At 55.3% G+C, this 26,954-nt stretch overlaps 1 protein-coding gene across 3 annotated transcripts; it reads left to right on the top strand.

Moving 5' to 3' along the window:
• Positions 1-26,111, top strand: CPZ (carboxypeptidase Z). Of its 3 annotated transcripts, none has more exons than XM_053567247.1 (11): positions 1-125; positions 5,919-5,951; positions 7,467-7,841; positions 10,774-10,983; positions 13,309-13,505; positions 14,014-14,175; positions 14,493-14,651; positions 17,989-18,124; positions 20,495-20,634; positions 24,881-24,980; positions 25,639-26,111. In XM_053567247.1, the coding sequence occupies exons 1-11, from the start codon at positions 11-13 to the stop codon at positions 26,004-26,006; spliced, it is 1,995 nt and encodes a 664-aa protein (XP_053423222.1). In that variant the 5' UTR covers positions 1-10; the 3' UTR covers positions 26,007-26,111. The 3 variants fall into 3 exon arrangements, with proteins under 3 accessions (XP_053423222.1, XP_053423221.1, XP_053423223.1); XM_053567246.1 differs by having other exon boundaries at positions 10,771-10,983; XM_053567248.1 differs by lacking the exons at positions 1-125; positions 5,919-5,951 and adding an exon at positions 6,001-6,049 and having other exon boundaries at positions 10,771-10,983.
• Positions 26,112-26,954: the final 843 nt, after the last annotated feature.

The following is a 26,954-nucleotide window of genomic DNA, read 5'->3' as shown; positions in this document are numbered from 1 at the left end:
CGCGCCCACCATGCCGGCCTCGGCCCCGCTGCTGCTGCTGCTCTCCGCGCTGGCCGCCCTGGCCGCCCTGGCCGCTGCCGCCCGGGGATGCGCGCCTGCCCGGGACCGGGCCTGGGACCCCGCCGGTAAGGCCGGCGCCCCGAATTAGGACCTTTTCTCCCGCTGCACACGCGTCTACGGCCCACTGGACGTCCCCGAAGTGGGCACCATGTGACCTAGGACAGGGGAGGCCTCTGCGAGGGAGGGGGACGTCTCTCGGAGACATCCCAGAGGGGACCCCAGAGCCCAGTGTAGTGGGCAGGAGGGACGCCTGCCCGGGCTGTTGGGTGAGGCCCTTTGGGGGTCTTGCAAAGCGCAGGGGTGCCTTGCAGGAGGAGGCCCAAAAGGTGCCAGGACTTCGAAGGTCAAGTCCTTCCAGGAATGGGGCAGTCTCCCTGCACGGCAAACTCCTAACCCCTCTCCCCCAGCTCCAGGCTGTGATGTGGCCCACAGCATCTGGAAAATGCACCCAGGGGCCTGAGGGGTATGTGGGGCTCCTGGTGGGGTCAGGGCAGGGATGCTCTGGGGGTGGTGTGCCTATGTGTGTGACGGTGCCTGAGGGCTCCTCCGGGTGTGGAGTGTGGGGCAGGTGGGCAGGGGCACACTCCCCACCAGGGTGGCCTTGGAGCTGGGGGGCCACCCTGCCAGCCTTCCTCAGGGATATTACTGGGAGCCACCTGCGTTCTGGGAGGACTGGGGTCAGAGAGGCTCAAGGGTCCAGGTGTTGGGTTCAGAATCTCTCAAGTGCTGGGGTTTGTGGACACCTGAGAACTTGCCTGGACTGGTGGATGGCTACGCCGAGGGCAAAATAACACCTCTCTGCTGTGCCAATATGGATCTTTCTTCTTTCCTTCTCTGTCAGCCTGGACCTTCCTCTCCACCTTGGGCCCCCGTTTTGCCTTTCCCTCTCCCCTCTTTCTGCAGAAAGGCCCAGGCCTGGCGGGGCGTGTGCACGTGCAGGTGCCCGTGTGGGACGCTGCTAGAACAGGGAGTGTCAAGAAAGACCCTCCCTGGATCCTTGGGATCCCTGAATGTGTCTAGAATCACAGGCTTGTCAGAGACAGCAGACCCTCCGCCAGGAAGCCTTGCTTGACCTGCCTCTTTCCCAGGGAGAAGTGCAGCCCTCTCCTCTGGACACAGGCATTCCAGGCCACCCCTTCCTCACCAGAAGGATGGGCAGGGTGATCTCTGGCTCTAGCTGGTGCTGAGCCCTGCTGAGGCGAGACATAGTGTTTCTAGAATCAATCCCTCTTCACAGCTGGGAAGTCAAGTGACTCTCCAGACCACAGACTTCATCTCAGCTCCTTATCCGAGTCTGCTACGTCCCTGTCTCACATATCAGGGCTCAGAGGGGGCTTGCACGTTCCTGTCCCCCCTCTCTCATTTTCTTCCCTGGAGGACTTACCGTCTTCACCGGAGCCTAGGGGCTGAGGTGACTTTCTTGCTTCTAGACTATGGGTTCTGGGATCAAATCCTGTCTTGTCTACTCTGCTGTGTGACCTTGGGCAGATGGCCTGAATTCTCTGGCCTCAATCAGATTTCTCATGGGCTAGAGAAGGCCCTGACCAGGAGGAAGGACCTACCGGCAGTCTAAGAGGGCTGGATTGAGTGCAACCTCAACCCATTGGTTGAAGAAATGCTGCCACCTTGTGGTTACGAGGCTTCAAACTACTAAAAAGCAGCTTTGCAACTGGCGTAGTCTCAGAAATACCACACCAGCTACGTGCATAAATTTACATTTTCTAGCCAGCCACACGAAAGGAGCAATGAGAACGAGGGAAATTAATTTAAAAAAATTTTATTTAATGCAATATATCCAAAATTTTATTCCAATATTTTGTCATTAATACGAAAACTAGTAAAGAAACATTTTACATTCTTGTATTAGTACTAAGTCTGGAGTGCAGTGTGTCACACTTGTCACACATGTCACTTTGGACTTGATTTCGTTTCAAGCACTCAGTAGTGACTGGGGGTTACCACGCCGGACAGTGTGGTTTGAGACCCTTCTAGGTGTGCAGTCTTTCACCCCCTCTGTGTTTCAAGGCCCACAGGGGAGATCAAGTCTGGGGGGTGTCTCAATGTGTCTTGTGAATGGGGGTGGGTGGCTGCAATGATGAACAGGCCACCCACATAACCCTGGCAGGCAGGGGCTGGGATGGGCAGAATGTGGGCTTTGGGAGAGCTTGGCTGTCTCTTTGCTTTGTGGGTGATAGTCAGAGGCCCAGAGGGGCCAGACCAGCTGGGCAAGGCCCACCCTCATTCTGGAACTCACTGTGTGGTCTTGAGGCAGTTGCACAACCACTCTGGGCCCCGCCTCCATCCCACCCTGCTGTGGTGGCTAGCGCAGCACACACTGTGGCTGGCTGGCTATTGTGGGTTAAGTTGTATCCCTGACAGAAGATATGTTGAAGTCGTAACCCCCAGTACCTGGGAACATGACCTTACCTGGAATAAGGACTTTAAGTCCAATGACTACTATTCTTAGAAGAAGAGGGAAATTAAGACATAGGCAGGCAGTTGGGGCAGAAGGCCATGTGATAACAGAGACAGAGGCCGGAGTGATGCAGCCACAAGCCAAGGAATGCCTGGGGCTGCCTGAAGTTGGAAGGCGCAGGAAGAATCCTCCCCTAGAGTTTTCAGAGGGAGCACAGCCCTGCCAACACCTGGATTTGAGACTTTGGCCTTTAGACTATGACAGTGAATTTCTGTTGCTCTACTGAAAGGACCACATCAGTTTGCAGCCCTGGCAAACTAAGCCACCCACCTCTCTTCCTCACCCATGGTGGCCACCCTGGAAGCAGGGCTGACCAAAGCAGTAGGTGCTGGCCCCTGCTGTCCCATGCTAAACCCCAGGAGAGCAGCCCAGCCTGGGAGGAGGGTCACAGGGGACAGCCCTCCTCCTGTTTGCTGTGCACCCTGAGCTATAGTCGGTTCACTGGGGGCCAGGCGCTGCCCTCACACTACCTGTGGGATCCTCAGCTGCCCTCTGGGGTAGGTTCTATTATTATCCCCAGTCAAGGTGAGGAAACCCAGTCACAGGAGGTGTTCAATCCCTGAACTTCGGTTTCCTCATCTGTAAATTAGAGAGACTTGAAGCCACAGGAATCCATGAGGGATCCGCTTGTCCAGTCCCTGTGTGGTGATGCAGGCACTCATGTGGGCTCCTTGGTGGCCTCAGAGGAGCTGGTGCAGGGAGGGACACCTTGCCACACAGCCTCCTGAGCCCAGCAGAGTTAGAGTTAGTCCTGCTCACTGACATCTGCTGAGTGCCTGAACAAACCTCCAGGCTTCCTCACACTCAGCTCAGTGGCAAGCACACAGCATTTCGTGTTGGAGCCTTGGGACATGAGTACAGGGTAGGAAGGGATGCTTGGCTGAGATTGTCCATCTGGGGAGACCTTGACCTTAGACATGACTTGTCACAGCATCTGCCTTGGTCTGAACTGGGTACAGGATGAGACAGAGAACAGGCTGAGTGTGAACCTGGGGCTGAACGGTCAGCTGTGGACAGAGATGCTCACTCAGGGTTCTGCAGGGGACACAGGCCCACACTGGATGCTGCTGCACAGGACGGAAGTCTGCGCCAGCCCTGTGTGGATGTGGCCTTTTATCTGTCCTTCCCAGCATGCTGACCTTAGAGGCACAGAGGGGCAGAGGCTGGTGCAGACCCCTGGGCGGTTTCTTTTTTTTTTGTTGCTTCCATGCCTCCTTTATCCCGCAGAGCGGTGAGAGCAAAGTCTAGGGACACTCAGGGCCATGACAGCCTGTGAGTCACCCAAGGAGACAGCAAGGGTGCCCTGCGAGTCCCATGCCTGCAGGCCAGAGAGCAAGTGGCTTATCCATGTGGGGAACTCGAGGCGGTTGTTGCCGACTTCTGCCCGCCTGCACTGTGGGTGCCTGGGCACAGGTGCAGGTGCACTGGGGCCTCTCTTTCAGGTCAGGGCTGCTGACCCATTACCCAGACACTCAGGAAAATTGCATTCATGCCTATTGTTTTCCTTAAGTAGTGCCAGCCAGTTAGAACAACGTGGAACCTTTTCGTTTAATGTCTTAACATTGTGATAAAACAGGAACAGTAATGACGTGGCTGTCATTATTCCTATTATTCCTATTATTTATGGAACATCTTACCCAGGCCATGTCCTATGGTAGGCACTAGACGTGGAGGAGTGGAGGAGACAAGACACCAAAGAGCCACTTGTTGGGGACTCTTTGCTGCCCAGGTCCAGTGCTGGGCATCTTCCCTGCCCCCCACTGCCCTCAAGACACACAGTGTTCTCCAACCATGTGGTTTGGACAGGAAGGGAGAGTGCGTCCAAGGGCAGCAGGCATTTTCCCAGGCTGTGCTTAGACTCCCCCATTTCATACCCCAGAAGCATTTGTGTGGCTCTTTTGTCAGTTATAAACGTGAAAACCAGACTTGTCATATGAGCACCTGGTGGCAGTAAGGGACCCTGAACATCATCATCCCATGAGAGCTTTGTATGCTGGTGGGGAGGAACGTGGGGGGGTCTGTGGCTGCCCAGTCCACAGGGAGAATCAGGTGCTGGGAGGTTCTTGGAAGAGGAGCACCAGGCCAGCGGAGCTGGGTCAGGCCATGCTCCTGTGGTGACCCCGTTTGGGAGCTATTTTTTGTCACTCACATGTGCTCAGCCAAGATCTCATACCCCCCAAATAGTAAGGTGAACTCCTAAAAGGGGCCCACACCCTTCCCAACTTGTAGTTCATTCCTGAGTCTTGGGTGGGGCTCCAGGATCAGAAGCTTTTCTTCCGGCTCCAGCTTTCTCACCCCCCTCTTCCTCACTGCCCACGGCCCAGCACTCCCACTGCTGCTGCTGTTGGTTTCTGCTGTCTCCAGCCTGCTCCTCTGGGCCAGGTGGACTCCTTCGTGGGCCCATTCGAGGGCCAGCTGAGCTGAACTCTGACACCAAGCTCCCTCTCTTGGAGTCCGTTCTTCCTAAAGAGCACTTGGAACATGGTCAGAAACACAGCAGTTGGTGTGGTTTAGATTGGCTTTATTTGTCCTTCACGGGGTCTTGTGGTTGAGTCCACATATCTGGGCTTTGGGGAGGGCACTTTTTTTTTTTTTTATTGTTGGGGATTCATTGAGGGTACAATAAGCCAGGTTACACTCATTGCAATTGTTAGGTAAAGTCCCTCTTGCAATCATGTCTTGCCCCCATAAAGTGTGACACACACCAAGGCCCCACCCCCCTCCCTCCGTCCCTTTTTCTGCTTTTGGGGAGGGCACTTTTAAACCCCACAATTGCAAGGATAGCTTTGTGTGTTGACCCTTGTTTACTTGGAAGATGGTCCCCAACTCAATAAATGGTGAGAAGTATGTTCTTGAGGGCAGGGACTACATTAGGCTGACTCTTGGAAGGGGTTTTGAGTAAAGTGGGGTCAGAGTCAAGGGCACAGGGGAGCATGCTAGGATGCTATCCTGAGGGCTGATGGCTAAAAATATTCTAGAATCTTCTGAGACTTGGTTGCTAAACTGTTGTAAACTTGAAATTGGCCATGATGGAAGTATTTACACCATGGTAATCAGCAAACATTACAAGTGAGGGGCTTACCAGCAAATTGCTGGTCAGCCTGAGGCTTTGAGTTGGATGGATGCTGCTGATCCCAGGCTGCCTTCTGGCTGGCTTTCCTTGGGCAAGTCAGGTGTCCTCTCTGAGACTCAGTCTCCTCACGTGAGAAATGGGGGTGACTGCTGCATCTACGTCAGAGATTACTGTGAAGATTAAATAAGATGAACCTGGTATAGGGGGCCCAGGGCTGGTTCTCCGCAGACACTCACAATGGGCCTATTTTCCAGGATGGATGAACGACAGTGACCTGTGTCCCTAATAGTGCTGTGTTTCTCTTTCTAGGTGAATGCCACAGGCCGCCAGCTGCACATAGCGGTACAGTACCCGGACTTCCCTCGGTTTGGTTTGGTGGGCGTGCTCCGGTCCCTCCAGACTATCAAAGCATTTTAGAGAACCGAACCTGTGGTTTCAAAGTGGGTAATGAACAACATGGTCCATTAACCAAATCCAAACCCCTTCTTAAGCAACTAAAAATCAGATATATAACAAAAAAATGCCAGCCCTTCCCTCTGTGGTACATGGCTCCCACCCCCTCTGCCTCCTCAAGCCCCTGCAGAGGTGTCTCTCCACCCCTTTCCTCATCCAGATCCCAGCCGCCCACTGATGGGGTCATCCCTGGAAAGGCTGGGCCAGGTCCTGCCGTGGGCATGGGCCGCTTGGCCCTTGTCAGCTCTGTGCTGGGCACCCACTGTGCCTGGGGCCTTGAACAAGTCCCTTTCCCCCGTTGGGTCCCAATTTCCTACCTTGTGAAAAGAGGAAGGGGGTCTGGCCTCACAGGTGATTTTGAAAATTATGTGGGGTCCAGGATATTTCAAGTACTCAGAACAAGGCTGGTTCTTTTGAAAGAACATTTCCTCAAGTCCCCTCCTACCATATTTGAGTATCTGGTATATTCTAGTGAAGGGATTAGACTTTTAAAAAAATCAGAAAAAATTTTTCCCAGTACAAAAGTCAATGGCATATATTAGATGTTGTAAGCAGAGAAATGCTGAGTAGCAACAAGCCTGTCCTTCCTAAACTTGGACATGGAAAACTGGCAAAATGCCACGTCTGAGACTGCGTGATGCTGCCACCATGAAGTCCAACTGAGAACAGGAGAAGGCAATGGGGGTGATGGTGTGGAGCTAGAGGCTTCAGGGTCTGTTCTGTACCACAAGGGGCTGAAGGGCCCTGTGTGGCAGATGGGGGCCTGTGGAGATGGACGTTTGGAGCCTGTCCACACTGGGCTGGATGTCCACTCTTGAGCTGGCTGAGCAGCCATGATGACCAAGCATCAGAGAAGCCCTCGCCTCTGGCCTGGGCTTCCACATTCTCGTGAGATGCAAAAGAGAGACAGACCGGGCCAAGCCGCAGCTATCTTTATCTAGCCTTGTCACTAAGGCCCGAGCTCACACTGATTAGGGATCTCCTTTTCTCCAGGGATTTAAGATGGTCCAGGTAGCTGGTAACTTTGGGGACTTCTTTGCAATGGGCCTGTGTCTTCAGGGTGGTTTGTACCTGTCTCTGCCTACTACAGTCTGCATGGACCCTACCTAACGCGGGCAAACCCTCCCATAGCTGCTTTCTGCTTTCCTGTCCCCCACTTTGGAGATGTGGAAGCTGAGGTTCAGAGTGGCCTGGCCCAACTTGCTTGCTAATGGGTAGTTGAACCCAGTCAGCCTTAGAAGCCTTTTCTGGTTCTCCCTCAGGCCCTGATTCCTCCAGAGGAGCCCCAGTGCTGGCTTTCCCCTGCCAGATGGTGGGTGTTCCCATCCGTACAGTCCCTGGACATGTCTGATGCCTGATATGGGCCATCACAGGAGGGAGTGATGTGTCAACCTGTCTCCCCAGCCACCTGCGTGGACCTGCAGCTCAGGACCTGCAGCGATGCGGCCTACAACCACACCACCTTCCCCACCCCGCTGGAGCACCGGTCACGGGAGGCCGTGGAGGCCAGCTCCGAATACATCCTGCTGAGCGTCCTGCATCACCTCCTGGAGGGCCAGTGCAACCCGGACCTGCGGCTGCTGGGCTGCGCCGTGCTGGCCCCCCGGTGCGAGGGCAGCCAGGCGCTCAGGCCGTGCCGGCATGTCTGTGAGGGCCTGCGTGAAGCCTGCCAGCCTGCCTTTGATGCCATCGACATGGCCTGGCCCTACTTCCTCGACTGCTACCGCTACTTTGCAAGTGAGGGGGAAGTCTGCTATGACCCACTGGAGAAGCTTCGGGGTAAGGGCGGGCCTCAGGGACTGTGGGGGAGCAAGCAGGCGGCCAGTGAGGTCAGAGCCATGCAGAAGGGAGCAGCTGAGGCTTTCCCAGGGACTACAGTGGCATAGATGCTGGTCAAGAGAGGAGCTGCTCCCGGTGGCCCACAGAAAGGCACAGGCAGGTGTCAGGCAGTGGCAGTGAAGAGGGAGGGTGGTCTCACCGCCCAGGACGGCAGAGCTGGAAAGGAAGGTTCTTGGTCAAAGTGGGGCTGTGCCTTGGTTGAGGCTCTGTTAAGGTGGCCTGAGATGGAGGTGGCACTCAAGGAGCAGATGTGGTCACAGCGGGGTGGAGGTTCCCATGCTCAGGGAGAAGTTGTGGGCACGACGGGCTTGGGATGCCTGTGTTCAGGGAGCAGATGCGAGCGCAAGCAGGGCTGGCCTGGGGACCATATCCTCAGTGCAGCACTCCCCCCCCCCCAAGGATTTCAGTCCCAGGCTGTGCAGCTAGTCTGGGGAGGCAGTCTGTGGCTGGGCCTCACAGGTCACGCCGGGAAGTTTGGTCTGGTGTAGACTCCTCTTAGTGGGGTCAGTCTGGCCCTGTGGGCTTGAGGATGTAGGGAGATGAGCTTTGTCTTCTCACATGGACGGAACAGTGTGGGTGGGGCAGGTAGCCTGGGCAGCAATGGCCACTTCTCTGCTAGGGCCTGTGGCCGTGGGTGGCCTGCACGGGGCTACCCTGTGCCTTTCACCCTGAGTCTGTTGTCCACCCCTCTGTGAGAAGGAGAGGGCCCCGTAGACCCAGTGTGAACCGTAGCAGCCCTGGGCAGCAGAACTGCCCTGGTGAGGAATGTGCAGCCTGTGCTGTGCAGGACAGTGGTCACCTGAGAGCACTGGGGGTGGCTGTTGTGACAAAGGCCCTAATGTCTTCCTTTTATTTCATTTGAATGAGTTTAAACTTACATTTGAATATCCTTGTGTGCCAGTGTGCACCATGCCAGGCAGTGCGGGGCAGTGTCCACTCCTGACCAGGTCCACGGGGTCTGGCACGAGGCCCCATGCGTGTGGCAGCTCATGGGTGCTCACTGGTGAGGAAGTAGAGGCCCTGGGGAGTGACCGACTCAGTCATTGATGGATGGACTGATTTGTCCCTCAAACAGCTGTTAAGCACCTACTGCATACATGGCTCTCTGCTGGCACATTGAGGATGGTTGGGGAGGGGACACATCCTGCATCCGGGATGGTGTCTGGGCTGGGCCCAGCTATCCCACAGTCCATGGGTGGCATAGGGACTTAGGGCTGACCCTGGAGCTCCTGGGAGCCTCAGGCTGCTGGTCTGAGAAGGGCTGTGTGCCCCTGGGCTTCTGTGGATGCACAAGGAGCTCATGTGAAGGGCCTCTCAGGGACAGGGTGGTGGAGGTGGCTGAAAGGGCCCAGGGCTGTGGGGAAGGAAGCCAGGTGGCTCCCAGGGCCAAACCTTCTCCTTGAGAAAACTTGAAATTATTGAGAGAGATTATTTCAGGCATCTCTGTCACCAAATTGCTGGTTCTGTCTGCTGTCTTTCCCCTCCAGAACCATTTTGAGCAGAAACAAAACCACAGAGCCAGTGGGACACTGGTGAAAAACTGTTAACTCTTTGCGGTCCCCAGGGCCAGCCCACAGAGACCTGCATCCTGCTTCTGCGGGCTGGGCTGCAAGACCCCCTGCGGGTGGGGCTGTGGGTCACCAGAGCTGTCCTCAGGGTTCTTCTGTTCTAGTGAGTGGAAGGGGTGGGCATGCAAAGATGTCTGGAGCCCCCTCCTCCCTCCTCTCCCCTCCTCTTCCCCCAAGTCCTTCTTCCTCCCCAAGGCCCTCCTTTCTGTCTGCTGTGTTGGTAACGCTGTCCCTGTCCCAGCACATCACCTGCAATAGTGGAGTGGTGGCTGCAAGAGATTTTCAGGACTATTCTCTCCAGATGTGTGGTGGCGTTGACACGGCTTACACCGTGGTGCCACATACACAAGGCAGAACACCGTGATTACGGCTCGATGGTCGGAAAACAGGACACGCAGAAAGTCAGCAGGAGCACACCCAGGGGTGGAGGGTTTTGTAGATGTGTCTTTTCCCTTATAAGCTATCGTTGTGCCTTTCAGGAATTTCCCACAGTGACTCATATCATCCTATTTTGCAGTGTATAAGGAACATGGCGTTGATCAAGTTTTTGAGGGCGTGATAAGGATGATAGCACTAATAGCACTAATTTTGTATCTACATAAATGTTTTTAATTCTTTTATGTATGCTTATGCATTAAAAGTGTAACTCTAGAAAGCTATGACAATATCTGTATGCAAAATAGTAGCCTGGAATACAGTAATTGGTTTTGTTGAATTTTTGATGAACTTGCAACAAAAGCATTTTCAGCCGCTGAAGAACGATTAATTTCTCTTCAAACTCTTTAGGTGAGACCTAGCAATCTAGCCAACATTTTTTACAAAAATTATTGGAAAACCCCTTGAAACATGCCCAAACTGTTTTCATACACTGCAAGCTTTACGCTTTAAATTTGAATTAAAAAATTAAACAAAATATTTTTTCCTGAAAATTTGGGGCAAAAACGTGGGTCTGGATTATTCATAGGAACACATTATCCACATCAAAATATGGTGCTTTTATTCATAATAGCGTTAGGAATTGTGCTTTATACATCTCTTGGGTGCCGCTGTTGGCTGGAGACCCTGTTCTAAGTATTACAAAGGGAGCTTAAATTAAAAACCTAAACACAGATGGGTGGAGAGCCACCCAAGGGAGATATGTGGGTCCCACCACCACACCCCTGCCGTGGGGTGGGGTTGTGAGGGTGCCACGCATGGTCAGCTGGAGAGGGAGATGGTAGAGAAGTTGGCAGGGGCAGCTAGGCCAGCCCTGAGTGGGGGGCCACCAGACACTGACCCGAGTTCCCCTGCTCCCCCACCAGCAGGTCTGGAGGCCGAGGAGGTGCTGCCCTCAGGGCTGCCATCAACCTTCATACGCTTTGTCCACCACTCCTACGCCCAGATGGTGCGTGTGCTGAAGAGGACGGCTGCCCGCTGCACCCACGTGGCCAAGACCTACAGCATTGGGCGCAGCTTTGACGGCAAGGACCTCCTCGTCATTGAGTTCTCCAGCCGCCCAGGCCAGCATGAGCTGAGTGAGTGCCTGCACGGAGGGCCTGCGCCTGGCCCCGCTCGGCCTTGGGGTGCACAGCTTGGGGGTGTTTGGGGACACCGGGGAAAGACAGGGGTGCTGCTTGGTGCCTGGCCACATCCCACAGGGCATACAGAACCACTATATATAAAAAAGAGTTTCTCCAGAATGCCCATTTTACTTGAAAATTTGAGGGGCAGAGTAGACGATTTTATAATAATCGAGACACTGATCCAATGGGGATTACACAGGGGTAAAACTAACCAGAAATTTAAAGCTAAAGAAGGTACAGGGACAGAGTGATATTGTCTGGGAGTAGGGGGAGACTGGAAGGGCAAGTTCCGGGTGTCAGGAAGGAACAGGGTGAGCAGCTCACACAGCTGCAGGAGCGCCAGGCCCTCGTGTGTGTGAAGGGTCGTGTGACCCTGTGCACTGTTCTACAACTTTGTCCTAGAAAAGTGGGGCCCTGGCAGGTTTGCCCAGCCCTGGGTCCCAGGAGTTTGACAGGCTCTTCCAAATTGCTCCAGGAACATGAGACCAGAGTGATGCGAATAAAGTGATTTTTCCATTTAAAAAGCCTGAATCCATTCCCATTCATATCAGGCTTAGAGATCCTGTTTTGAGATGAGAGAGGGCATTGTGGAAAATGCTAGATGTTACTGTTCCTTTGGAGCTATCTTCTTGCAGAGCAGATTAGGAAATCAAACTTCATTGCTGCTGTAATTTACTGCCCATTCTAAGTTGCAAAAAGTTACTTGGGCTGGTGGTGTCTGAGACTCCAGCATGTCCTGGCAAAGACCTCGCCCATCCTGTGTTGGGGGTGGGATGCCATTCAGGTCCCCTTCTCTGGGTACCAAGAGCATGCAGTGCACAGGGGAGAGGGCAGAGCCTCCAGGAATGGGGACTCAGCGCCCTGCCTTGGCGCTGATCCCCAGTCTATCTGTTCACGTGAGCATGCTAGTCAAACAAAATCAATCTAGAAAAACAGTCTCCGTTAGATGCTCAATCCTCACAAGTCATTGGAAAATGCCTCCCCTCTTGGTTACCTTTCCTGGGATGGCCACCTTGGCCAGTTTCATCCTATTGGCCTAGACCAAGGGCCAGAGGTTGTCTGGCCACATCTCAGCCCCCACGGCCCCCTCTGCTCCCCACTCCAGCTCTGGGTGGAAGACAGCTGCTCTCCCCGTGGCATTGGAATTTGAGGGTGAGGGGTATCCCCCATGCAGAGGGGCCAGGAAGGTGACTGGCATGGAAATCCTCCTGTCACTTATACCCCTGAAGTGTGGAATCTGAGGAACACGAGTGCTCATTCCACCCCTTAGCGGTCCCTGTCACACATAGCTGGGGAGGTAGATGCCATTTTCCAGGTAAGCAACCTTGAGGCTCAGAGAGGAGTGACTTGCCCATGGTCATAAGCTAGTAAGGCTGAGAGTCCTGGTTGAGTCTTTTTCCCACAATCTATTCATCCATCCCTTTATTCATCTATCCATCCATCCCTGCATCAATCCATCTATCCATGCTTTTATCTACATAGCCATTATTTACCCATGTATCCATCAACTATCCATTCACCTATGCATCCATCCATCTATCCATTCATCAGTTTATCTACCTATCTAACCACACACCCATCCACCATCCATCCACACACCCATCCACCATCCATCCATCCACCTATTTATTCATCCATCCATCCCCCCATCCATCTACTCATTAATTATCCTATTCATCCATCCATCCTTCCACCCACCCACCCACTCATCCACCCACCTATCTATCTAACCATCCATCCATCCATTCATCAATTTATCTACCTATATAACCACACACCGATCCACCATCTCTCCACACACCCATCCACCATCCATCCATCCATCCACCCACCTACCCATCCACCCACCTATCTATCTAATGATTCATCCGTCCATCCATCCATCCATCTATCTATCCATCCATCCATCCATCCATCCATCCGCTATCCATCTATCCTCATTCATTTAAGGTCCAGCTGCTTTCCCAGCTAAGCACCAATGTGCACCTTGAACTGTTACACAAACATCAAGTGTGGCTATCAATGAAATTCACATGGATCAATGATCAACATATATTATTATTAATATCCTGTCATGCTAATAATTGGCTAAATATAGAAAGTGAGCTCAACAAAAGTGATGACCTTGATGAGAACTCATTATACACAGAGATTCTTGAGTGAAAACAAATATAAATCAGTCCCAGCACATCCAGTCATCTTTGCTGGGTTAGGGGGTCAAGCCTCTGGGGACCCAGGGCTTTGGGACAAGCTTCAAGTTGCTGTATTCCTCCCCAGTGGAGCCTGAGGTGAAGCTCATTGGCAACATCCATGGCAATGAAGTGGCGGGGCGGGAGATGCTCATTTACCTGGCCCAGTACCTGTGCTCTGAGTACCTGCTGGGTAACCCCCGGATCCAGCGCCTGATCAACACCACCCGCATCCACCTGTTGCCGTCCATGAACCCTGATGGCTATGAGGTGGCAGCTGCCGAAGTGAGCACCCCTGATATCTGGGTCTTGTGTTTCCCATCTGTTCATTTACTAGTTGTTCTTACAAGTAGTGCCATGGGCCTGTCATTAAGGGTGAGGGGATTCAAAGTCCTGCTTTGGGGAAGGGAGGCACTGAGAATTCCAGGTGTATTATAAAGGTGATGCACGTGATAAGGAAAATTTGTGATATAAAGGGCATGACAGTGCCAGCTGGGGGTTAGGGGAGCTCTGGAGGAGGTGGGGAGGGAGTGGCGGTTACTGTGGTACTCCAGGTAGGGAATGGGAATGGTTGGAGGGGGCAGCCAGGGCAAGGCCCCAAGGCCAGGCAGGAGGGACTGGGATGTGGATAAGGGGTCAGGGTAGCTGGCCAGACACGCTGACATGCTCATCACTTGTGGCCAGAGACAGCCTGACACCCTGGCTCTGACCCTCAGCTCAGCCCCAGGCCTCCTCTGGGAGGAATTGGGTTGGGGCGTGCTGACCCTCACTTGGGGACTGGCCTGTGCTTTAGGGTGCTGGCTACAACGGGTGGACAAGCGGGAGGCAGAACGCACAGAACCTGGACCTGAACCGCAACTTCCCGGATCTGACATCCGAGTACTACCAGCTGGCTGAGGCCCGGGGCGCGCGCACCGACCACATCCCCATCCCGCAGCACTACTGGTGGGGTAAGGTAGGAGCCACTGCTGCCAGCCCATCCCTCGGAGCGTTGCGAGGCACTCTGGGACCCTGAGGTCCTGGCTTTGAGCCTCGGTCACCTGTCTGTGAAATGGGGACAGCTCCTCTCAGGGTTGTCGGTGGGATTTCAGGGCATGACATGGAAAACACAGAGTCCCTGCTCAGTGACAGCTGCTAAGCCGTGCTGAAGCCACCTTGGTCCTGGCCAGGGGGCCCTTCCTTGTGGAGGCCTGAGGCTGGGAAAGTGCGTGGCACGCCGGGGAGGTCAGTGGGTATGTGCAGCTCTGAGGGCACCTCCTCTGTCCTGGGCAGGTGGCCCCTGAGACCAAGGCAATAATGAAGTGGATGCGGACCATCCCCTTTGTGCTCTCGGCCAGCCTTCACGGGGGGGACCTTGTGGTGTCCTATCCTTTCGACTTCTCCAAGCACCCCGAAGAGGAGAAGATGTTTTCTCCCACACCCGACGAGAAGGTGAGAGGCTGTGGGTGCTGCAGGCAGGGCAGGAGGGGGGTGTGTGGCCTGCAGTGCTGGTGCCTTGAGGCCAAAGGAGTTGCTGGAGCCGCAGTGCTTAGGGGGAGTCAGCACCACTCCCTCTGGGCCCAGGCCCCCGCAAAGCCTCCAGCCCAGGGGAGCGAGCAGGAAGAGGAGCAGCTCCTCTTCCCTGAGCTTCCCGAGTCTGGCTGCTCCTGCCATTTTGGATGTTCCTACCTGCACTGTCTCCAAAGAGCCATCAGGCCTGGCAGGTCCCTGGAGCTCCGCGGAGAGGTGCAACCCAGGCTGCCAGCAGAGGGCAGTGCTACAGCGCTCACGGCCTGTCCCTCCCTCTCTGGGCTCCTAGGGAGTCAGTGATGCTCCGCGCCATGTGAGGCCTTTCTTCTCTCTAGGCCTCGCTTCTCTCACTGCCCATAGACCAGCAGCTGATAAGGCCCAAGGCTGTGGCAGGACCCTGCCCCACTCTCCCCAAGACAACATACTGCCTGTGCCCTGACTGTCCCTCCACAGGCCATGCGGGATGGAAATTTATGCAGGCTGGTCCTACAAGAAGGGCCTAGGAATTGGCCCCTTTCCATAAGAAAACTGAGGTGAAGGAGGGAGTGCGATCTGAGATGCACAGTTCACAGCCAAGGGCGCTGGCGCCTGCCCTCCCTCCTGCCTCTTACCTCGACAGGCCCAGAGTCACTCCCCAGGCTACCTGGTGGATCAGATACAGGGCAGAGAGCTGGGCCTGCACTCCACCTCCCCTGGCAGTTTCCACGCAGGACCCAGGGGAAGGGGTGGGGGGTGGGGCAGGTGCCAGGCACCTGGCTCTCTGCTGGAGCCTTCATATGGCTGGTCTTCCTCTCTGAGGCCACCTGGCCAAGCAGCACAGCTGGTCATTAGCCCTGCCTCACCAGCCCCTTGCCTATCCTGAGACCACCACTAAGAAAGCAAAGGTAACTGGCCCTTACACTGGGGATCCTCAGCCTACGGTGGGAGATGGAGTCAGAAATTGTCAAGAGGGCTGCCCCAGAGGCTGGGGCGTGCCAGGTGTGTGTGTGTGCATGGATGCCTCAGTGAGTGAATGAATGATGCGTGAGTGAGTGAATAAGAGAACGAGTGAACGATGAATGAGTGAGTGGATATAAATGAATGAATGAGTGAGTGATGAGTAAGAGAAGGAGTGAATAATGCAGGTGCCAGAGATGAGTCCCCAACCTAATCTAGCTTAAGGAGCTTAAGGAGAGAAGGCCTTGAGGTGGCATCTTCCCAAACGGAGTCCGCAGATGAGGTAGAGACCTCCAGCTGTGGGACAGTGTTAGGGCCCAGGTGACCGTGTGCTGAGATGCATGGGAGCAGCTGGTCAGTGGCAGCTGGGCAGACAGTGGTGGGGAGACCAGGTGAACGCCTTGCCTGCCCCTGGGCCCGAGGGGGTTGTGACAGTGACATCCAGGGCCCTGGTCCATTCACCCTGCACTCGTCCCTTCACTCACTCATGCATTATTCACTCCTCTCACTCATCACTCACTCTTTCACTCATTTATTCATATTCACTCACTGATTCACTCCTTCTCTTATTCATTCACTCGCTGATGTATCATTCACTCATTCATTCACTCACTGATGTATCATTCACTCACTTATTCACTCGCTGATGTATCTTTCACTCAGTCATTCACTCATTCACTCGCTGATGTATCATTCACTCACTCATTCACTCGCTGATGTATCATTCACTCATTCACTTGCTGATGTATCATTCACTCACTTATTCACTCACTGATGTATCATTCACTCACTCATTCACTCATCATTCACTTGCTCACTCATTCTCTTACTCACTTATTCATTCACCCACTCATTCATTCATTAACCCCTGCAACAAGCACATACCAGGGGTATAAGGGGTGCCAGGTCTGTGCTCAGAGCTCAGTGAGTGCTGGCGGTTTGTGGGTGCTGTGCTCTCAGAGTGGAGTAACACCTAGCTAGGCAGGTGTGCAGGAGCCCCCTCACGCCGCTCAGCATCTCCCAGCCTCAGAGACAGATGCTGAAAGATGTCCCTAGGAGGGCAGTTCACCTCAATGAGTCCCACCAGAGTCAGAAAAAAGCAGACTGCTCCCAGCAGCCATCAATCAAGGATCAATAGCCAGGCAGCCCTGCAGGAGGCTGTGGGCTCTGTGGAAGCCAAAGTCCCAGGAGAGGCCTGGGGTGGGGGGGAGTGTGAGGAGAGGGCTGGCTGGGCTGGCCCCAGGTGCCCTCTTTCCAAAGGTCCATGGTGCCCCAGGGGCCCATGGATGAGAGCCAGTGCCTTGAGCAGTCTTTGAGGCCCTCCAGGCTGGCTACACCCCCATCCTTCCCATCACACCCTTCTGGCCCTGCTCACTGCTTAGCTACTTAGCTTCTTAGTTGGAAAAGGAGCCCACCAGGAGCTTTCCACTGGTCCTCTACCCAAGTTCCTGGGTCACCAGTCAGTCCCTGCCACCCTCTCCTTGCAGCCCAGCACCCTACCTTGCTTAGTTCACAGGGTGGCATCCACATCTCCCTTGCCCACTCCAGCCAGGATCCAGCCTGGAACTGCTCCAGACATCTTGACACTGCATTGCTGGAGCAGGTCAGGCCTGTTCTGAGCCAGGCCTGCAGCCCCAGGTTTGGGGACTGATAGTCAGCTGCTCTCCCAGCCTTACCCTGAGGGGATTGACCAGGGATAGGAGGGAGGCCCAGAGCAGGGATGGAGAGGAAGGGTGCTGGGCAGGGAAGCCTTGAGGAAGCACACGGTGATGGGCTGGAGAGTCTGCCCTGCTTTGTAGACGGACAGCGGTGGGGTCCCAGCAGCTGGCGGTGCCGGTTAGCCCAGCAGGGAGGACGATGAAGTAATGATCACTCATAGATGAAGTGTGCTTGGATGATGAACTCCGTGCAGTGTGGCCTGCCCCTGCCCCCATAACTCTGGCAGTAGCCCTGTCCCCTACCTCCTGCCTCTCCCTGCTGTCGCAAGAGTGTTTTATGGACGGCAAAGCAGAAAGCAGACTCCACACACCCTGCCCAAATCAGTGTGCATCCTTTCGAGAAAGCCCCCACTTCCCCACTGGCTGTGCAATGCCCACACCTGCCCTGAGCTCTGACAGTGCCGGGCTGTCTGTGGCCGGCTCTGGGCCTTTGCACAGGCTGTGTGTGTCCTCTGCCCAGACACTGGTCCCTTCTCTTACTCGCTGCAGGGGATCACCCTGACTAGGTCTCCCCTCACTCCACTGTCCCCAGCCCCTAGAGCACCCTGCAGCCTCCCTGTCCGGTTTGGGCCTCTAGGAAGCCTCTTTCTTGGTCTCCTTCCCAGATGTTCAAAGTGCTGGCCAGAGCCTATGCGGACGTCCACCCCATGATGATGGACAAGTCGGAGCACAGGTGTGGGGGCAACTTCCTGAAGAGGGGCAGCATCATCAACGGGGCAGACTGGTACAGCTTCACGGGAGGTGCGGCCCTGTGGGGTGGGTCAGGGTGGGAGCCTCAGTGGATGACGGCAGGGGGCCACGCTGGCTGAGGGTGGAGGGGTTGGGGCCCTGGGCTCCTTGAAAGGAGTCATGGACAGGGCCATGGGGGCAGGGCCCAGAATGAGGAGGGGGTATGATGGCTAGGGGTCATCCATGGGCACTGGCAGTGCCAAGTGGGGTTGAGGGGATAGGGCCTTGAGCCAGGCTAGGACTGCAGGAGAGGAGGGACCCTTTGGAGTGGGTCTTGGGCAGGCTGTGGGGGTGGGGGACCTGAGGGCCAGGACCCATGGGTGGGATGGGTGGGGCCTTGGAGGGAGCCAGGACCATGGAAGGGACTGGGCCACCTGAGCTGGGCCCATGAGTAGGGAGGGGCGGGGCCATGGGTGGGACTACGGTGGGAGTGGGTGGGGCTGGAGGTGAGGCGGGGCCAGGGCCTCCCATCCATCCTATTCCTTGGAACTAAGTCTAGAATGTTGGAGACCCCAAAAGGCAAAGCATCACATGCCTCCTGGGGAACCTTCCGCTCAGAGAGTGAGAGAGGTTGACAGAGACTTGTTTTAGTTGCTGCTCTGATGAGAAAGTGTGACCATTGTGAAGATCCCGCACCTTTCTGTAGTCCTCATTTCTGCTGTTTTACAAACACTTGAAATTCACGATTCCACCTGTACATTTTAAGGGTTAAACAGGGTCACCAGACGAAAGCCCCAGTTCAAGTGGCATTTCAGAGACACAATGAGGAATTTCTTTAGTGCTGTATAATTATGTAGTTTTACAAACTTGGTAAAGAGTTGGTCCTCGAGGTCCCTGCAGCTGCAGGGGGAGTAGGCTGTGGGGTGGGGTGGGCAGTACGCAGGGGTGAGGGCTGTGGCCACAGAGCACCATGAGGCCCAGGCAGGGCCTTGTGGCATGTCTGCCCTTTGGACTTGGTGGGGAGGGCACAGACAGGAAAGGGCTGTCAGAGGTCCAGGGAGGGTCAGGGGACCTGTCTGTGGGGTTACCACTGTCTTGGGGTTGAGGTTTGTCAGAAATATGTAGATGGACAGTGAGTGGGGACAGTGAGTGGGGTCAGCGAGTGGGGACAGTGCATGGGGTATACTTATACTAATATTTCATCTATTTCTCTGAAGCTGACTGGGTATCTGTATTTTTATTTCCTGAAGAGGCCCTGGGGGAAGGCATCACAAGCAGCTCGGTGTGCTGCACACGCTGGTGTGTGTCCTGAATGGCACTGCTGGGCTGGGCCACATGCCCTGCCTGCCCCCCACCCATGCTGCGCCGACCACTGTGTCATTCTGCAGATGAGGCCATTGGTGGCAGGGGCAGGAGTTACATTGCAATCCTGTCTCCCCACGCGATCTGTGCAGGCAGGCAGAGAGGGTGGCCCTTTCGTGTCCTCTGAAGCCATGACCATGGCCTGCTCTGTAAGCATTCCTCCACTGTCCCATGACTGGCACATGTGGTCTTTTCCCTTGGACAGGGCAGCTGCTCTCCCTCCCAGAACCCAGCCATGTCTGCCCTCCATGACACTATGACTGGGATCTGTAAAGGACCCCCAGGGAGTTGAGCTGGGAAAGGCCAGCCCGGCTCCTCTCCCACACTGGACATGGCCCAGGGACAGGACAGGGCCAAGGCAAGATGGAGGGACTGTGGCTGCACTGGGAGACTGGGACAGTGACAGTCATGAGTGGCCCTGGGCACTGGGGCTCACAGAGACCTGGAATTTGGAAGGGCAGGGCTGTTCCCTGTGGCAGGCTGCCCTTCCCGTGAGGCACCTGGGCTTGCTTGGTCGTGGCTTGTGCTGGACAAAAACTTCAGCAGCAGATGCAGCGGTGGCAGAAGCAGGTGAGGCCTCCGTTGGCCCTTTCCCTGCCCACTGCATGGCTGGTTGTCCGGCCTTGCCTGGTCCCGTGTTCTCCTGGAAGGTGGAGATAGTAAGACCACCCTCGCTGGGGTGCTGGCAGGTGACGTCTAGGTAAATGGACGTTACCGTCATTCCGAGTCCAGGCTCTGACATGAGGGGCCCGGGCAGCTGCTCCCTGCTGCTGGCTTCTCTGCGGGAGTTGATTTGTTCTTTTCCTGACAGAGGCAGCACAGTTTGGTGGTGAAGCCTGAGGTGGAGGTTTGCCACCAAACTGCCTGGGCTCGAAGTCCAGCTGTGCCCCTCCCTCATGTGACCTTGGATAAGGCCCTAGACGCCCTGAACCTCCATCTGCTCATCTGTAAACCAGGGTGATAGCACCCCCTCCATCGTTGTGACGGTTGGCACACGCCTGCCTGTGCCTGCCTGTCCTCACTGGCCCCTGGCATGTGGCTGGCTGCGCCCCTGACAGCATGGCTGCCCTTGTGCTGCAGGCATGTCCGACTTTAACTACCTGTATACGAACTGCTTTGAGATCACCGTGGAGCTGGGCTGTGTGAAGTTCCCCCCCGAGGAGGCCCTCTACACGCTCTGGCAGCACAACAAGGAGCCGCTCCTGAACTTCATGGAGACAGTGAGTTCTCAGTTGGCCTCGCCGCGCTGGCCCAGCGGGGCCTAGGTGGCACAGCCTTGTTGCCCTCTGCATTTGGGCCATGTGTGGTGGTCCCTGCTGCAGTACGTGCACACCCATTTAACGTGTTTGTGAGTTAACCGTCCTTGCGTGGCTCAAACCACCACCTAGCAATCCTCTTATGTGCCTTGTGGGGTGCTGGGGACCCCATGGCCCTATGTCAGAGTCCCCATGAGCAAGATCTTACAGCATAAATGGGCACAATTAAACGAGGGAAGCACAGGGGTTGGGGAAGCCCAGGGGAGTCCATGGGGGCTTCCTGGAGGAGGCGACCTTTGGGTAGGAGAAACCAGACAACAGGACAGGCCAGGGGAGGTGCATGCTAGACATCTCCAGGGCTTTGAGGTCCTCGAGGTCCCTGCAGCTGCAGGGGGAGTAAGCTTTGGGATGGGGTGGGCACTACGCAGGGCGGTGCACAAGGGTGAGGGCTGTGGCCGCAGGGCACCACGTGGCCCAGGTAGGGCCTTGCGGCATGTCTGCCCTTTGGACTTGGGGAGGGCGCAGGCAGGAAAGGGTGGTCAGAGGTCCAGAGAGGGGCAGGGGACCTGACTGTGGGGTGACCACTGTCTTGGAGTTGAGGTCTGTCAGAAATAGGTGGATGGACAGTGAGTGGTGACAGCTGAGAGTGTGTCTAAAATAACACACTCACTGGACCCAGGGGACTAAGGTCTCCCCCAAACTCAGTGTCAGGGCAGAGACTGTTCTTGGGTGTTTGGGACCGAGGCACTTGGGAGGTCAAATAGAAGAGAATCTGGGATTTAAAGAAGCTTCAACTATTTTTTTCCCAAGCATTTTCAAGAATCATTCAAATTGCATATTGGTGCAGACATCCTAGGGAGAAGCAGGCCCTCAGAGAGGACAGGACAGCCCAAAGGCAGCAGGAGAGGAGTGGTCAGGAGGGCACTGTACTTTGCAGCTGGCACTGCCACAAATGGCGTGGAAGCCTGACACAGGTCTCAGCACAGACAGGGCTGCTGCATTTTATAGACGGGATTTAGGGAAGGGACGGTGTTGGTCTGCAGTCCCTAGGCCACACATGGACTTATGTTTGAAGAGCGCAGTGGCTGTGAGACTGACTGCCAGAGGAGGGGACAGAAGGTCAGAGAGTGACATGGCCTGTCCAGTGTCACCCAGGGATTGCCCAGAGCTTGAGCCCAGATCTGCTTGTCCCCTGAGCCCAGTTCTGTCAATTAGCCCCCTCCTTTCTAGAAAGATCAGGAAACTTCCTCCAGGTAAGATGCAGGCAGAGCCTTCTTGGAGCAGCAGCAGCCGTGGCAAAAGGAAGAAAACAAAGCCCCAGATAAAGTGAACGTTGTTAGTGTTGTTTGAGTTTTTTATGGCTGTGCTGGTGACCTCTTGATACGTGGGGTAAGTCTTATCGCTTGATAAGGGCTCTAGATCAGACCTCCGCACTCATTTCATTTTACGGCTGTCTGCTGAAAATGAGTTTGAAGGAGCCTTAGATGGAGTGGGATTGCTCTGTGGATATTGTCCGTGAAGTCTTAGGATATGAAGATTTACTAGCGTGTGCCACACTGCGGAAGGCTGGGCAGCAGGCTTGCTGGCTCCTGAGACAGACGCCCCCCAGGAGAGCTGGGCGCTGCCTCCTGATAAAGATCGAGTCTGTCATGGCCAATTGAGGTTGTTTTCATATTATCCTGACCAGCCCTCGGGTGGGTGTCTACTTGCCTGGAGTTAGGTCGGGGGGCAGTGCAGCCACCTCACCTTCCCTACTGGGGGAGCTCTAAGTCCCGATGTGTGAAGATGACTTCAACCCAAGAGGCAGGATAGAATGAAATCTATCAGGTGCAGAGTGATGTTGGGAGAGCACCTTCTGTGTTCCTGGCCCCTGCTCTCAGGGCGGGGCCGGGAGGCAGAAGTGAGGTCAGCCTTGACAGCGAGGAAACCCAGGGCTGTGGGTCCCTGGGAGAGGCCCCCGATGTGGCCAGTCATCTGGGAGGGCTTCTCAGAGGAAAAGGAGTGGGAGCTGTGCCTTTAAGGGAGAGGAGTTGGCCAGCCGGCAAAGAAGGGTGTTCTCAGCAAAGAGGCACATGTGCCATCCTGGGGGACGAGGAGCCTCAGAGAAGGTGACGGGTGGCCTCTGTCCTTCCTGCTTCTCCTCTTCACCTCCCACTCAGGACAGTCTTACCTTATAAGCTCCGATCCCCTCTCCTCAACATGAGTCTGCAAGAGGCTGTTTCAAGAGGGCAGCTCCATTAAGCAGCAACATGTGGACCTTCAGGCATCGGTCCCAAGCCCAGGAGGGCAGCAGGAGGTGGCTGGTCTCTATGTGGAGAGGGGAAGACCCCGTGATATGCCCATCACAGATGCCACATGGTCTGGCTCCAAAACTCTAACTCTGGAGTCAGCCAAGGCAGAGGAGGCATGTGACCACCACTGATTTGCAGAGTGCCCCAGACTGGGTGCCAGTGAGGATTGACAGTGAGTGCTGACCAGCAGCAAAGAGCTGCTGGGTCTGGGTCTGGCTCTGCTGCCCACCAGCTGTGTATCATCAGCCCAGAGAGTTGCCTTCAGTTTTCTTGTGGGTTCCAGTTGGAGACGGCAGTGGGGATCAGAGGAGTTCATGCATTTGCTAAAAACTTGGAGCAGCGCATGACCCACAGTGGGTCAGGAGGCATGCACACTGCTGTGGCTTTGCTCACACACAGTGCAGGACCCAGTGGGTCAGGAGGCATGCACGCCGCTGTGGCTTTGCTCACACACAGCGCATGACACACAGTGGGCCAGGAGGCATGCACGCCGCTGTGGCTTTGCTCACACACAGCGCATGACCCACAGTGGGCCAGGAGGCATGCACGCCGCTGTGGCTTTGCTCACACACAGCGCATGACCCACAGTGGGCCAGGAGGCATGCACGCCGCTGTGGCTTTGCTCACACACAGCGCATGACCCACAGTGGGCCAGGAGGCATGCACGCCGCTGTGGCTTTGCTCACACACAGCGCATGACCCACAGTGGGCCAGGAGGCATGCACGCCGCTGTGGCTTTGCTCACATACATTTTACAGTGGAGGAGACTGAGGCATAAGAAGCAGATGATTTGTCCAAGTTTAGGACTCCTGGGCAGAGTAAGATCTGTGGCCCCAAGGGAAATAAGCTTATAGCAAAGTCACGTCCCTTGGCCAGGGAAGAAGGGCACTCTCACTGCAGGCTGTGTCTTGACCCACCGGGCCCAGCCCTTTGGCCTCTGTGGACTCCTTCCTCCATACAAAGTATTAAATGTGTTTTTACAACTATTGGCATTAAGATGTGGAAACATTCTCTTCATCCTTAAAGTTTGTTTCCACCTTCTGATTTTAAAAGAAGTGAGATCATTCCTGTAGTTTCCTAGAGGAACAAGGGTAGGCCTGGCTTGGAGATCTGGGCCCCACAGACCCGTTGGCCACATCAGGGCTGAGCCCTGTGCACTGTGCCAGGTCAAGGCTGGGGCAACCTGGGCGTCCTGGTCTCATTTGTCGTGACCTTCTGACCCCAAGTTGTTTTCTGCTGGATAGAGCAAGGCTGTTTGTCTGGTTTGTTGTCAATTTTCTTAGAAGAAATGTGGCCAGGATCAGGCGGTTCCAGGAGGAGCTTGCCTTTTGGAAAGTGCAGCTTCCAGAGTGTGTAAATGCTGGAGATGTGTGCAAGTCACAGGGGCATGTGCTGGGGAGCTCTCCATGCTTAGGGCCAGTTCATACCAGGGCCGGCTGGCCGCATCCAGCTCTGTGGCTGTTCTCTACGTGTGGGGATTCTTGCCTGCCAGTGACCGAGGGGAAGGTTGTTATCCTCATGTGTAGACTGGGAAACTGCTGCTGAGGCCAGGGTGTAAGCCCTCGGTGTGTGTCCTGGCCATTGCTCACACTGCCTGCCAGAGCTCAGCTCCGAGGGGGCTCAGAAAAGTCAGAGGAAGGGCAGGAAAGGGTTCTCTGCTCCATGCCTGTGGTCAGGATTGGAGTCAGCCAGACTCAGGGAGAGCCCCAGAGTCATTTGAAAACCCAGAACGTGCTTGGATTGATTGCCGTGAGACAGAGGGCGTGACTCAATGAAGATTGCGAATCAGGAAGGGGCAGAGTGAGGCTCAGCCTGGCAGTTCCCCAGATACCCGGGATTCTGGGGAGCATGGGGCGGCGGAGCTGGCTTGGTGGCGCTCTGCACGCACCACCTCAGCAGCCTCTCCCTGGTCTCTTCAGGTGCATCGGGGCATCAAAGGAGTGGTGATGGACAAGTTTGGCAAGCCAGTCAAAAATGCCCGGATCTCAGTGAAAGGCATCCGGCATGATGTCACCACAGGTGAGCCCCCTCTTGGGTCTCCCCTGGGGCCCATGCTTGCCAAGGGGCTGCCACTCAGTGGTGTACAGCGCCCGACAGATGGCTAGGGAGGGTGGATGGGAACCTGGGGCCCGTGTCTGCCACATGTTGTGTTTCCTGCATTGAGCCCAGGGAAGAGCTTGCTAGGGTCACAGCTACTGAACGACAGTAGATATGTGTTCTGTATTCTTGGGAAAATGCCTCTTTCTCAGAGATGGCTGGGGAGAGCCAACTCCACTCATGAGCCTGTTTGCTCATATCCCAAAGTTCATATCCAATCGATAAGCTGCTCTGCCCAGCCTGGTGTGGGCTCTGGCTGCCCTTGGGGATGGCACAGTATACTGTACTGAGTGTTCCCTGGCAGAGATACGGTGTAGAGGGAGGGGGACTTGGGTATGGGGGACAGCGATGGTCACTGAAGGCTTCAGAGATGACAGGGTGCCTAAGCAGGGCTTTGAGGGATGAATAGGAGTTTGACAGAGAAAAGAAGTGAGAGGGACATTCGAGGACCATGCAGAGGGAAGTGCACATTTGGGGTCTGCCTGCCCTCCAGGCTTACCTCCCTCAGTTACGCTCATTCATCATTTTGAGGCTAGGTCTGCAGCCCTGATGAGAGTCATTTTTATCTATTTGTCCATAGCCCCAGATGGTGACTATTGGAGGCTGCTGCCCCCAGGGTCCCACATTGTCATTGCCCAAGCTCCTGGCTACTCCAAGGTCATCAAGAGAGTCACCATCCCTGCCCGGATGAAGAGGGCTGGCCGAGTGGACTTCATTCTGCAGCCTCTGGGGATGGGACCCAAGAAGTCCCTTCAGGGGCTGCGGAGGACTGGGCCTGGGCCCCATGACCCACTGGGAGGTGGCAGCCCTCGGGGGGCACCCACAGAGCCAGACCTCGATCCCCTGGGGGCACGCAGGCAGCCTTCGGCCAGCGGGAGCAAGCCCTGGTGGTGGTCCTATTTCACCTCGCTGAGCCCCCACAGGCCGCGCTGGTTGCTCAAGTACTAGACGCACCCGCTCTCCCTCCCTGCATCTGGGCTCCTGCCTCTGGATCTTGTCTGCCACAGACGTCCCCCAAACCTGCTACAGTTTTATTAAAGTGTTTTTATTCACCTTCTACTGTGATGAAGGCTCTGCGTGAAGTACCTGCCAGGGAGAAAAGGAAATCCACCTTGTTAGTTGGGAGCAGCTCTAGCCTGGCCCTGTAGGATGGCCCTGGGTAGGTATTCTGCTGCCCCACAGATGATCGGTCTACCTGTGCTGGGTTCAGTGGACCAGCTGGCCTTTCTCAGATCACCAGACCAGTCTTGATCTGCCTTTACCCATGGGCTGGGGGCAGTGGTGCGAGGCCACTGCAGGCTGAGCTCTGGGTCCTGTAGACACACCTTGTGTGTCCAGGATGCAGAGGTGGGGGTCCTGGATGGGAGGTGAGGGGGACATCAGATGACACAAGGCATGATCTAGGCCTTGAGTGCAGGAGAGCTGGCCGGAGCCTGGTGTCCAGGAGGTCACACTCAGAGGCTTACAGGCCTCCAAGTGGCCCTGATGCCACGGGGATGGGTCTTCCTAGGTCCTTCTGTCATTTACACGATGCCACCAGCTTGGGTCTAGGGACCCTTCATGTCCTAATCTCTCCACAGGTACCCCTCCTGGTTCACCCCTTTCACCATCACAAGGGCCTGTTGGTCCTGGGATCCCCTCTTTGCAGATGAGGGTGCAAGGTTATGTCGTCTAATTAGAGAATCTGGCAAGGGAGGTGTGTCAGTCAGTTGCAGCTGAGCCCTTAAGCAGCCGTCTGGAGGGCAGAAATCTGAGATCCAAGGGTCGGCAGAGCTGGTTCCTTCCGAGGCCTCTCTCTGGCTTGTAGTTGTCAGTCTTCTCCCTGGTTCTTCACATCATCTTCCCTCTCTGTATGCCCTTGTGTCCAAATTTCCTCTTATATTGTTTAGCAGCCCT

This window comes from Nycticebus coucang, chromosome 17 (genome assembly GCF_027406575.1).
Source record: "Nycticebus coucang isolate mNycCou1 chromosome 17, mNycCou1.pri, whole genome shotgun sequence".
Lineage (NCBI taxonomy): Eukaryota > Metazoa > Chordata > Mammalia > Primates > Lorisidae > Nycticebus > Nycticebus coucang.
This window is presented reverse-complemented; position numbering and strand designations above follow the sequence as displayed.

Bases quoted from the DNA above. Each gene is read 5' to 3' on its own strand.
- CPZ (XM_053567246.1), top strand. From the start codon at position 11: ATGCCGGCCTCGGCCCCGCTGCTGCTGCTGCTCTCCGCGCTGGCCGCC. The intron at 20,635-24,880 runs GTGAGTTCTCAG...TGGTCTCTTCAG, and splicing joins TCCTGAACTTCATGGAGACA to GTGCATCGGGGCATCAAAGG. The intron at 24,981-25,638 runs GTGAGCCCCCTC...ATTTGTCCATAG, and splicing joins CCGGCATGATGTCACCACAG to CCCCAGATGGTGACTATTGG.